The 13,825-nt window shown below is 49.0% G+C and overlaps 1 protein-coding gene across 5 annotated transcripts in view; it reads right to left on the bottom strand.

Moving 5' to 3' along the window:
* Positions 1-13,825, bottom strand: part of SPDEF (SAM pointed domain containing ETS transcription factor) — an 851,726-nt gene that overhangs the window by 115,070 nt on the left and 722,831 nt on the right. For 4 of the 5 annotated variants that reach the window (XM_073575627.1, XM_073575625.1, XM_073575624.1 and 1 more), the window contains exon 5: positions 6,808-6,960. In XM_073575627.1, the coding sequence (XP_073431728.1) occupies positions 6,808-6,960 (153 nt within the window). The remainder of the gene's footprint in view (positions 1-6,807; positions 6,961-13,825) is intronic. The other variant, XM_073575628.1, reaches the window with a different exon arrangement.

Genomic DNA, 13,825 nt, shown 5'->3' on the forward strand with positions numbered 1-13,825 from the left:
ATACTGCGTACCCTAGAGAGTGACCGAAAGGCCCGCTGGCCTGAATACGTCCCTGAGCTGGTGTGGCTATATAATAACCGGGTGCACCGGGTGACTGCCTACACCCCCTACTCATTGCTGTTTGGAAGGGAGGGCAAAGGAATCACAGAAGTGGAGTTAAACCCGGAGGAGCCCCAACCCTGGACTGGGGTATCCTCGTGGGTCCGAAACCACCAGCACCGGCTGCAGACCCTCCACCAAATCGTCCATACAAAGCTCCAGGATCTAGAACACCCGGGGGGAGCACTGCCCCCACCAATTGACTTCCAGACTGGGGATCGGGTACTCGCACTAGATCAGCACCCCCAGAACAAGTTAGAACCATGGTGGGAGGATAACCCGTACTGAGTGTTGCGCCGGATAAGCCCCGATGGGCCTGTGTATGAAATACATTCCGAAGGAAACCGCACCTCTCACTCGTACTGTGCACCAAAATATGTTGCGCCCCTGTGCCTCCACTGATCCCATGTGACACGAGCCGATCCCTCAGGTCCCTGACCCCCCGTCACCAGTCTGGGACCTGGATGACGAAGAGGACGAAGAGCGACTGCAAGCTAGAGCGACTTACCAGTGCCAGGGAAGACGCTCACTGAGGGCTCCAGAGGGAAGGCGCCAGGATGAGCATCTGAGACTTGTTGCCCCGCTCCAGCCCGCGGCCACTGCGGCCCCAGCACAACCCGCGGCCGCTGCCGCCTTGCTTCAGCCCGCGGTTGCCCGCAGCCACTGCCGTCTTATTCCAGCCCGCGGCTGCGGACTGCACCCCCTGACCCGCAGCTTCTCTGCTCTCACCAATGGCCGCGGCAAGTACAGTGCAGTCAGCGGCCACCACTGTCTCGCTCCAGTCCGCAGCTGGGGCCGAGCCTCTGCTAGCCGCGGATTCCCCGGCGCAGCCGTTAGCTGCGCAGGTGGCCTGTCCTTCGCCACCTCACTTCGTGGCCGCTTGCCCCAGTCCGAGGGCCGCGGCCCATCCATCCAAGGACTCCGCCGGGGCCTGTGGGGCTCCAGTGTCATCAGCATGCCTGAGCGTGCGAAGACTTCGTCAACGCCTCAGCAACTGGGCCCAGTGACTACTACGCCGAAACACCACCATCCCGAACGGCGAGGGACGTCTGGACAGCTAAGTTGACTATATAATTAAGGACCCGAAGTCGGCCATACCGCGGCCCTATAGTGACCGGCTAGTGCCGGGAGTAGTCGTGTTCTACCTGTTTGTGTTTGCTTGTAAGAGCCCCTGCGAGGGCAACCCATGTTACCCCTTTTTGTTGGTCAGGCTGTGACTGAGAAAAGTTCCCTCTAGTCTTATAAACGTTATTATAGAAAGCACCAAATTGTCTCGCGACTCCTCACTGCATCCTGCGTACCTGCGAACAACACATCACCCACAGACAGTGTTCCTGGACCATTGGGTTTGGCCCACAAAGTTGGGTGCTTTGCTGCCATGTGCCTGATCATGCTGGTGGTGGTAAAGCTGGGAGTTTTACTACCCCTGCTGAGGTTGGCATGGCAGGTGATGCAAATGGCCTGTTTGAGTTTATCGGCAGAGTCTTTTAAAAACAACCAGACTCAGGAAGACCTAACACTTTTACTGACAACTTGTGCCGTGTTGGTGTTACGAGGAACGGTTGCCCGCCTTTAGTCTGTGGTCACCACACTGCTTCTTCCTGCCTGTTAGGGTGCTACGCCTCCCTCCCCCTGTGTGCTGCTGTCCTTGCTCTGCAGGTCCTCCTGCCAGATTGGGTCAGTTACTATATCATCCACCACCTCGTCCTCCACTTCTGCACCCTAGTCCTCCTCCTGACTTTCTGGCAGCTGTGTCTCATCATCGTCCACCTCTTGTGACACGTTCCCACCATCGCATTCATGTGACCGTGGGTGCTCAAATATTTGGGTGCCGCTACATGCAATCTCATTTTGCCCCTCTTCAAGTGGACCAGACGAGAGGCCCGAATCTAAAAATGGAAAAGAGAACAGCTCTTCGGAGTGTCCAAGAGTAGGATCTGCTGTCTCTGGGCACTTGAAATGGTGGGAGGAAAGAGGATCAGGGTGAGGAATATGCGGTCCAGACATGGCTACTCAAACTTGACCGTGTGGAAGGGTTATATAGGAAGTTTCGCCCACGCACATTTCGCCCCTATCATTTCGCCCCCAGGAAGACTCGCCCCTGCACTTTTCGCCCCCGCACATTTTCGCCCCCAGCATTTCACCCCTGGATGTTTCACCCCCTCACATTTCGCCCCTGCACATTTCGCCCCCGCACATTTCGCCCCCAGATGTTTCACCCCCGGATGTTTTGCGGCCAGATGTTTCACCTACAGCATTTTGTCCCTGGATGTATCGCCATCTGATGTTTCGCCCTTAGCATTTTGACCCCAGATGTTTCACCCTCAGCTTTTGGGGTCAACATGCAGGGAACAAAACATCTAGGGCTGAACATACCTGGGGGTAAAATATACAGGACCCCAGTTGCTGGGGATTCCTGTGGCTGCCTTTTCAGCAGCTCACCCAGTGTTTTTTCTGGCTGGCCTTAAAGGGGTATTATCACCCTTGAACACAAAAAAACTTACATACTTACCTGTCGCAGCTGCAGCTCCTTGGGTCCCGGAGTGCAGTCTAGCGGTTCCCCGTGACATCTTCTCCTGCTTCTGGCTGTCTTTTCATCTTACCTGGATCACTGATGCATGATGAATGCCGCGGCAGTGAAGCCGAATGTCTCCTGGGCACTCACTGACTTGACGTCATTCCTGCCCCATTCATCAGTCAATCCAGGGGGCAGGATGCCTTTCCTGTCACCAAGACACTGCTGTGCATGCGCAGTGCCGCGATGAGATCAGGCAGAAGAAGAGGATGCTGGGAAGAAGGAGATGATTCGTGGTGGCTTTCGGATCCAGCATGGCGATCGCTAGCCTACACAGCCAGGAGAAGATCAGGCAAAGATGAGCAGAAGACCTCTGGGTAAGTACCAGAAGGGAAAGATCAGCAGCATGCTTACCGCAACATGATTGCTGAAAGCATGTTGCCTTATTTTGCTGTTCGGCATGAGAATACCCTTTTAATGCAGGCTATGTTTGGAAGCAGGGGGACTGTTGACTGACTACAGGTTTAATCCCACCAACCATCTGTGCAGAACGGAGATATTGGCTTTGCTGAACTAAAGTGGTGGTTAACCAGCTTCTACAGAACCTCTTTATCAGGTCTTCAGAAGGGGGGTTTTGGGATTAGCCCTCACAGAACACTCTACCAAAATACCAAAGAATAGAGCAGCAGATAAAAGTGGTATTCTCACTTCAGGATTCCTTTTTCTATTGATGCCCATTCCTCTGATTAGGCCAACAATAGGGTCCAGTTGTATTCTGCATTGAACCAGCTGTTTATCAGCAGCTTTCAGCACCAACAACAAGGACAAGTGACTGGAAGCTGCAGCCATAGCTCTCCATGATTTCAGTGAGATCCAGGGAAGATGTGACAGCGCCTGGTAAAGAGCTGATCCACCGTGACATGCCTTATACAGGGGCATGCACTGCTCTGTTCAGAGAAATGCATGTTCTGGACGGGACTCGGTTGTGTGCATCCGGCCTTTCAGTAACAAACGGCCCTTTGGGAACAACCATTAAATTGGTGTGGCCCTTGGTGAATATGAGTTTGACACCCCTGATCTAAGACAATTGACCATCATTTACTGTCATGTACTAGTGGTGTTACAATTAATGGCTTCTTTTTGTCATCCATTACATATCATACTGTATCTAGTGAGGAGCAAACCTGATCTGGAAAGTTCTGGCTTCGTACTGAACATTGCCTGTTCGGGTTCAACCACACCGACCCCAAACAGGCAATGTTCGGAGTTTGCTCATTAGAAATTAAATATCTCTTCTCTCCCCTTTGCTGAGGTCCCGACCTGTATGGAGAGTCTTCTTGACCAAAGGAATCCCTAGCTAGGAATCCTGAAAGGGATTCCCTCGGGTATATGACATATTCACACAATGTGGAAGTACATGGAAGAGGACTGAAGAGGACCCACCGCGTCTGCCGGTACCTCAGCAAAGGGGTAAGAGGCAATATATATATTTTATTTTTACTATCTGGTCAGTGATGAGGATGTGGTGGACACTCCTCCACTCCTCTGAGTCTCCATACCCTTTGAGTTCAAAGGAGATGATAGTTTGGGGGTGCTGAACCCGAACCCAGATTTTCTTGTGTGTTTGGGACGGAACTACCCGAACTGAACCTTGGAAAAATGGAAAACCGCGAGGCTTTCTGCTGCACAGTTTTCCCGCAATTTGACCCCATTGACTTGCATTGGGCAAATCAAGTGCTATCTAGTGGTTTTGCTGGGGTCGAAACATCTGAGGGCGAACTGCCAGGAGTGAAACATCCGGGGGCGAACTGCCGGGGGTGAAAAATCCGGGGGTGAACTGCTGGGGGTGATACATCCGGGGGCGAACTGCTGGGGGCGATATGTGCGAGGGTGAAATGTGCAGGGGCGAGACATCCTGGGGGCCAAATGCTGGGGACGAAATGTGCGGGGGCGAAATGTACCCGGGGACGATTTGCTGGGGGAGAACTGCTGGGGGCAAAACATCCAAATCCTGTGTGGAAGACAGGGTAGTGGTGGTGGCAAAGTGACTGGAAGCATTATCCGCTATCCAACCAACATCCTTTTGATACTGATCTGGGTTCAATAGTGGAGTTCAGCGGTCCTATAGTAATTCAGACAAGAAGGTCGGGCAAGAAGATGTGGGTGCTTGTTGTGGCACAATTTCAGCTTGCCCACGGCCTCAGCCTCGGCCACTGCATGCACCATCACATCACGTCCTCTTCCCCGTCCCTTGCCATGTGCCTTGCCCATTTTAAATGGACTACAATTAGGGATGAGCGAGTATACTCGTTAGGATTCGGTACTCGGGGAATAATGAGGTACTCGCGGTACTCGAATCCTAGCGAGTAAATTTCACTACTCGCCTTGCAATATTCGGATCTCCCACTGGCATGTGTTAGCCAATCACAGTAAAGCCACCACCTTCTTTGTTGTGGCATTACTGTGATTGGCTGGCTGCGCAGCATCACTGTATCTATGGAGCCCCTGGAGGGCGGTCGCATCAGCTGATGTGGCTGCTCTCCACGGGAGATCGACATGAGACCCTTGTTATTAATGGGATTACGGTGGAATGGTGAGTATAGGTCGATTTATTATTTTAATTTTTTTCAGGTGATCAATGGCTTCGGGGAATTAGGTGTGTACGGTGAGTATGTACTCTATGTTATGTGTTGTATGTTATGTGTATGTACTGTATGTTATATGTTGTATGTGCTGTATGTCTTTTTTTTACATTCACCACATTAGCTGGATGATGGGAATACTACTTTCCCATCATCCGCTAATGCTGTCACTGTAGCGGACATAGCGGGATGGGACAAGTAGGCCCATCGGACGATGCCCGCACAGCCACTGCACACACACAGCTCCACATACCCCCGCACACATTCTCCATGCACACATAGTCTCTGCCCACACACATTCTCTGCCCATTACTCGCATTTCCCATAGACTTACATTGGACTCACTACTTGTTACGAGTACCCGAGTATTAGGAGCTACTCGTAACGAGTACAGCGAGTCCAAGTATTTCACTACTCGCTCATCCCTAACTGCACCCAGCTGTGCCCTTTGAATTCTTTCCTACAACATCTTCTTGGCACTGCTACATCTCTTGCCAAATACTACAGTACATCATCACCATCTTTTACAACATACATCTGGCCTGGGACAAAAGCTCCCCACTGCCTTGGAGGGCGCTCCAGATGGCACACATTTCTTATAAAATGCAAATGTGATTTTTTTCATAGCAAAGAGTAGGAAGGATAAAAAGAGATCCACTGCATGTTTTTGCTAACAATATGAGTAGAAAACTTCACTATGACAACCTGGCTTTGGGGCCCACCCACAAGACTGTATAAATCAGATGAGTGCAATCTGATAAAAAGAGTCATTGCTCTCGGACCAGTGTTATTTAATGAGGCCATGCAGATCAGCATGTTTTTTCTCAAATGTATTCGCCGTGAGTAAAATATTGCAGCATGCTGCAGTTTCACTCCGATGCAATTTCACTCAGGTGGGTGGAAGAAAAACTTGTATGTCATACGGATTATCATTATAGCATCCCATTTTTACTGATGCAAAATTACAATGTAAGGCGGGAAACTGCAAATGGCCATGTAAAAGATTAATAGCTCCTGGCTAAAAAAAAAGGATGACATACAGTATGTACTGCACATGGACAGCAGACAAATGATAAGTGAGAAAAAACTGTCCTATGAAAATGGGATGATTTTTATTACGCTCTTGTGACACTCACCTGAAAGGGAATCTGTCAGAGGATTTTACTCTGCAAAACTGCTGATATAGCTAGATTGTAGAGCTCAGCTGGAAGTGTACAGCTGTGTAGGGTTTTTGTCATTCAAGAGTTTGCAGTCATATAGGGTGACTGCAGACTGTCAACACAAATCCTTTTAAGGTTCAACACTTAAAAATATTTTGTCTTCTAATTGAAATAAAAAACCTATGTGATTTCATTAACTCAGTTATTAACAAGCATCTCATACATACTGAGCAGCTAATTATAATTAACTCAAAATAAATGTTGCATTATTATTATATTCATATGCATGTCATCTGAATTACTTAATTATATTGTGAATGCTAAAATACACCTACTTTTCCATCAAGTGTTTGTAACAATACAGTTTTGAGAAAAATATGACTCTTCTTACCTTTTTCTTTGTTGAGCCAGCGTATAGAACGTCCGTAATTGTGTGGTTTTAGCAAAAGCTCTTTTAAAAATTGCCATAAATGAATTGGCTGCCCAGAACTGGAGGAGTCGACCTCTGCATCTGCCCAGCACTCTCCAGTAATTCCATTTCCTGCTGAATACAGAAAATAACTCAAAGAAAATATAGGAAAATCATTGTTAAAAGCTCGACACAGAAAGTCTGGAGCTTACCTCAAGCTTGCCTTAACCTCTCCACACATATGATGTTCAATTATGCCCTACCTTTCTGCGGTCTCGCATGCCGAGCCCGCATCTTTCCTGGTAGATGATGACTGAATGTGTATCTACCATCTCTGACAGCAGCATTTAACACACAGGGGACGAGTTATTCCATGTGCCCATAGGCATGCTCCTAATGTGATCGCAAGGTGTCGATGGGTTTGAGCTACACATAGCATTTCTGATGCAATGTATAGCACAAGTGATTAGATGATCACAGCGTCAAGTGATTAACAAATTTAAAAAAAATGAAAAAAAGTTTTTAAAAATCTAAAAAAATAACAAAAGTTCAAATTATTATCTTTTTCCCCACTAAAAATAAAACTATAAAAATACACATATTTGGTAGTGCTACTTTCAGAAAAATCCGATCTATCAAAATATGAAATTAATCTGATCGGCAACAGCATAATGAGAAAAACTGCTGGAATTAAGCTTTTTTGGCAGTTGCAACATTGCATTAAAATGCAATGAGTAGTGTTGAGCGATACCATCCGATATTGTGAAATATCGGATCGGATTGGATCGGACCGATACCCAAAAAGTATCGGATATCGCCGATTCCGATACTGGAAACCAATGCAAATATCGGAATTAAAAAAACCCTTTCTTTCCTTGTAGGTTAATTCTACATGATGAAAAACAACTAATAATAATGTAGAATGTATTGGGGGAGATGGAGGAGACATTAAAGGCATAGAGGTTTAGCCCAATCAAATGGAATAGCAGGAATATTTTTTTTTTTTTTAAAGACGTTCGGAGTTACAAAGATATTGACTATGTTAACCTTTTTTATATTTTGTCAGATATGTATGTTTCACTACTTCCATGCTCTTCACCTTCTTTTTTTACTTCTCCCACACTTTCTCCTTCATGATCCTCAGCAGCAGCAGCATCTTTTTCATCAACTTCTTCTTCACCTTATTCATCTTCTTCTTCTTCACCTTCTTCCTATTATTCTTTTTTTTTTTACATTCTTCATATTCTTCTTATTCAACTATTATTCTTCTTCATATTCTACTTCTTCATCTTCTTCCTATTCTTCTCCTTCATCATATTCTTATTTGTGACAGTCATTCCTGGAGTTGTTATCTCTAAAAGATTGAAGATTTCACCTTCCGTTCTGCCTGTCACAAAAGATTTACAACAAAGAGAAGGCTGGTAGTACAATAAGAGACGGCGCTGCTGTGGTAGAATTCAAGGTATCTTTATTGCCAACGCGTTTCCTGAGCCAGTCCCAGCTCACTTCATCAGGGCATGTTACAGAAGTTCATTGCACACATAAAAAAAAAAAAAAAAAAAGGGGGAGGCGCCAAGAATAGTGAGGTGACACGTCAGCATGAATACATATACATGAATCATACAAAACAATAAAACTTTATTACAGCCATATTAAAAACGATGTTTAAAATGCTATAAAAAGAGTGTTGGTATAAAAAACGTGATTAAAAAATAAAAAGACATGGGGGGGGATCACGAGGTAAAAGATTTAAAAATGGCTCTCCTGTCCTGGGGTGGATTAGAACTTGCCTCAGAGGATATAACTCCTTTCAATTCCTTTATATCATCATCTTCGTTTTTTAAAGAAACCAGCTGATGGTACTGGAACCCGGATGGGTAGCAGAAGGATCAAGAGCCAATGGCACTACCGAGGACCAGCTGACGGTGCTGGAACCCGGAGGGGCAGCAGAAAGAACAAGAGCCATTGGCACTACCGAGGACCAGCTGATGGTGCTGGAACCTGGTTACTAAGCAGGAGGTACCTGTGCTAGAAAGCACTTCCAAGGACCAGCAGATGTTGCTGGAACTCAGATACCGAGATGGAGGCACCTAAGCCAAAGGCACTGCCGAGAACCAGCTGACAGTGCTGGAACCCGGATGGGTAGGAGAAGCTGCAAGAGCCAATGGAACTAGCGAGGACCAGCTGATGGTGCTGGAACCCGGAGGGGCAGCAGAAGGAACAAGAGCCAATGGCAATACCGAGGAACAGCTGACGGTGCTGGAACCTGGATACTAAGCAGGAGGTACCTGTGCTAGAAAGCACTACCAAGGACCAGCAGACGTTGCTGGAACTCAGATACCGGGAAGGAGGCACCTAAGCCAAAGGCACTGCCGAGAACCAGCTGATGGTACTGGAACCCGGATGGGTAGCGGAAGGTACACATGAAAAACAAAGTTGCAAGGCCGCGAGCCGGCCACAGTTACCGAAACCCACAGTCCTACAGGGAGTGCTTGTCCTATTGGCACTACGGAACCAGCTTTTGTTGCCAGATCCCGCAGCCCACATAGGAAGCCCATAAACTGCAGGCACCATAGACTCGGCTAACCCGACCGCAACACGAGAAGACAACATATTGGTGGCAAAGTGACGTTGACACTACCTGGAAACAGCAGGCGTGCTGGAACCAGGCTGGGCAGGAGGGAGTACCCATGCCAAAGACACTGCCAAGAACGAGCTGATAGTGCTGGAACCCAGATGGGTAGCAGAAGCTGCAAGAGCCAATGGAACTAGCAAGGACCAGCTTACGGTGCTGCAACCCGGTTACTAAGCAGGAGGTACCTGTGCTAGAAAGCACTACCAAGGACCAGCAGAGGTTGCTGGAACTCGGATACCGAGAAGGAGGTACCTAAGCCAAAGGCACTGCCGAGAACCAGCTGACGGTACTGGAACCCGGATGGGTAGCAGCGGGTACCCATGAAAAACAAAGTTGCAAGGCCGTGAGCCGGCCACAGTTACCGAAACCCACAGTCCTACATGGGGTGCTTATCCTATTGGCACTATGGAACCAGCCTTTGTTGCCAGATCCCGCAGCCCACATAGGAAGCCCATAAACTGCAGGCACCATAGACTCGGCTAACCCGACCGCAACACGACAGGACAACGTATTGGTGGCAAAGTGACGTTGACACTACCCGGAAACAGCAGGCGTGCTGGAACCAGGCTGGGCAGGAGGGAGTACCTGTGCCAAAGACAATGCCGGAAAACAGCTGGCGGTGCTGGAACCCAGGGAAAATACTACAAACAGAGTGGAGACAGAGGCCTAATTGGAGCAAGTTTAAAATCTGTAGTTGTGTGAGTGTGGACAGAGCAGGAGAAATTGCCGGACAGACAGCTGGGGATCAGATGACATTTCTGAACCCCAATAACACTGGAGCATATGTTGACTGTGCAGACGGCACTTCTGAACAGCAACTGGCGATGTTGGAGCCCAGGGTCAATCAGGGTGTAGGATGAGGCCTAATTTCATCAAGTTTAATATCTGTTGTAGACTACTACTGATTTTAAACATGCTCCAATTAGGCCTCTGGCTCCACTCTGTCTCTAGTATTTACCCTGGCCTCCAACACCGCCAGTTGCTGCTCAGAAGTGCCGTCTGCACAATCAACACTTGTTCCTGTGTTACTGGGGTTCAGTAACGTCAGCTAATCCCCTGATGTGTGTCCGGCAATGTCTCCTGCTTTGTCCACATTCCCACTACTAGTACACACATCAGGGGATTAGCTGACGTTACTGAACCCCACTAACACAGGAGCTAGTGTTTTTCTCTGTGCAGACAGCACTTCTGAGCAACAACTGGCGGTGTTGGAGCCCAGGGTCATTCACGAAGTAGGCTGAGGCCTATTTGGAGCGTGTGTAAAATCTGATGTAGTTTGAATGTGGAGGGAGCAGGAGATATTGCCGGACACACAGCAGGGGAGCAGCTGGCGTTACTGAACCCCACTAACACTGGAGCATGTGTTTTTCTCTGTGCAGATGGCACTTCTGAGCAGCAACTGGCAGTGTTGGAGCCCAGGGTCAATCATGGAGTAGGCTGAGGCCTACTTGGAGCAAGTGTAAAATCTGATGTAGTTTGAATGTGGAGGGAGCAGGAGATATTGCTGGACACACAGCAGGGGAGCAGCAGGCGTTACTGAACCCCACTAACACAGGAGCTAGTGTTTTTCTCTGTGCAGATGGCACTTCTGAGCAACAACTGGCGGTGTTGGAGCCCAGGGATTACAGTTCAGGTGGTAGAAACATGAACACAACAGGAGACCTGGATACTGTTGCCAACCAATTATTTATTCTGGAAGAGGACTGGCAAATTCTGGCGAGATCCAGGCCTTGTTCATTTTCAGAAAAGTAAGCCGGTCAATGTTATCGGAGGATAGTCGCGTGCGACGGTCTGTTAGTACAAAACCTGTGGCACTAAAGACGCGTTCCGATAATACACTAGCAGCAGGGCAAGCCAGCACCTCCAATGCATACTGGCTAAGCTCTGGCCATGTATCCAGCTTAGAGACCCAAAACTTGAAGGGGGAAGAGCCGTCTGGGAGTACACTGACAGGGCAAGACATGTAGTCTGTCACCATCTGACGGAAACGTTGCCTCCTGCTGACTGGAGCCGTCTGTGATGGTGTAGACATTTGTGACGGGCACACAAAACTTTGCCACATTTGGGCCATACTGGTCTTGCCTTGTGCTGAGGTGCTGCCTCTGCTCCCTCTTTGTGCATAGCTTCCTCCACTGCCTCGACGCACAGAGCTGCTTTGTAAAGCACTAGCAGCACTGCTCTCGGGTGGAATGGAGAACATGATGGAATGCACCAGTGTGTCTTGGTACTCCCGCATTTTGCGCTCCCGGTTCAACGGTGTTATGAGGCTTTGTAAGTTGTCCTGGTAGCGAGGATCTAGGAGGGTGTACACCCAATAATCAGCCGTGTTGAGAATGTGGGCGATGCGGCGGTCGTTTCTCAGTCACTGCAGCATGAAATCAACCATGTGCTGCAGACTCCCAACTGCCCAAGAAACGCTGTCCCCTGCTTGAGGCATCATCTCTGCCTGCTCTGCATCACTCCACCCTCGCTATACATACTAACTACTAGAGCATTGTGTACCTCCCTCCTCTGGAGAAATGTCTTCCTCCTCCATTGACTCCTCCTCATACTCCTCACAAAGTGTCCCCTGCCTAGGCCTTTGTGAGGAACCATGTTGCACAGACTGTCCAGAAGCAGATGGCATTTGTGACTCCTCATCCTCCACCTCTTCCAAAACCTCCTCCCTTAGTGCTTGCAGTGTTTTTTGAAGCAGGCAGATAAGGGGGACAGTCATGCTGACTAGTGCATCATTTGCACTCACCATCCGCGTGGAATCATCGAAGGCACGCAAAACGTGGCAGATGTCCTTCATAGAGGCCCACTCAGTGGTGCTGAAGTGTGACCGGCGCACAGTGCGACTTGTTTGCGCCTGATGCAGCTGGTACTCCATTACTGCTGCCTGCTGCTCACACAACCGCTCCAACATATGTAACGTTGAATTCCACCTGGTGGGTAGGTCACATATGATGCGATGTTCCGGAAGGCGTAATCAGCGCTGCAGAGCTGCAATGCGCGATCTTGCCATGCTGGAACGCCGCAAGTGAGCGCACTCTATGCGGACCTTGTGCAGCAGTGCATCAAGATCCGGATAGTCCCTCAGAAAGCTCTGCACGACCAAGTTGAGCACATGTGCCAGACATGGGATGTGAGTGAGGTTGCCTAGGCCCAGAGCTGCCACCAGATTTCGGCCATTGTCACACACTACCAAGCCTGGCTGGAGATTCGCTGGCACAAACCACACGTCGCTCTCCTGCTTGATGGCATTCCAGAGCTCCTGCGCTGTGTGGCTTCGATTCCCCAAAGAAATTAATTTCAGTACGGCCTGTTGACGTTTGGCCACAGCTGTGCTCATATCGGTCGTAACAGGCTCCTGCAGCGCTGATTCAGAGGAACTGGAGTATGAGGAGGAGTCAATGTGTACAGACTGGATTCCTGCAATCCTTGGAGTTGGCAGAACACGTAGAGCGCCACTCTCAAGATCTGTACCCGGCTCCACAACATTGACCCAATGGGCAGTGAGGGAAAGGTATCGTCCCTGTCCATGGTTACTGGTCCACGCATCGGTGGTCAGGTGGACCTTGCTACTGATGGCGTGTAGTAGCGCATGTTTGATTTTTCCCTCCACATGCTTTTGCAGGGCAGGGACGGCTTGCCTGCTGAAATAAAGCGGTTGGGCACGGTGTATTGTGGGACAGCCAATGCCATGAAGTTACAGAAGGTGTCAGTCTCCACCAGCCTGAATGAGAGCATTTCAAGGGCCAGTAGTTTTGCAATGCCAGCATTCAGAGCCTGTGCTCAGGGATGGTTTGATGAGTATGGCCGCCTTTTCTCCCATGCCTGTGCTACCGATGGCTGTAGAGTGGCCTGGGAGTGTGAGGATGACAGGGAACGTGGTGCTGTGGGTGGAATGTCACTGGGTCTCCGGACAACAGTGCCAGAGGTTCTTCCATGGCGATCCTGTGAGGAAGCCGAACCAGCTGTGTGTGAGCTGGAGGAAGAGGCTACAACACGACCTCAAGAGGTGGTAGGTGGTGCTGTAGGTTGGCCTACATCTTCAGTGTGTCTTTGTAACTCCACCACGTGCTTTGTCCGCAAATGTTTCCACATATTTGTGGTATTCAGGTTGCTGACACTTTTCCCTCTTTTGACTTTCTGATTACACAGCTTGCATTTGACAAAGCAAATGTCATCTGCAACTGTGTCAAAAAAGGACCATGCACTGCAAGTCCTGGGAGCGCCCATTTTGGGTTTTGGAAGAGGAATTGCTCCTAATGGGTGCCGAAGTGGAGGCTACAGGCAACCAAGTCTGCCCCCTCCCTCTCCCTCCTGTTTTGGCCATTCAGGGAATCTCTTCCTCAGAGCTGCTCCCACCACCTTCCTGTT

This window comes from Dendrobates tinctorius, unplaced genomic scaffold, assembly GCF_039654945.1.
Source record: "Dendrobates tinctorius isolate UK_male_01 unplaced genomic scaffold, ASM3965494v1 ptg000045l, whole genome shotgun sequence".
In the NCBI taxonomy this organism is placed as follows: Eukaryota; Metazoa; Chordata; class Amphibia; order Anura; family Dendrobatidae; genus Dendrobates; species Dendrobates tinctorius.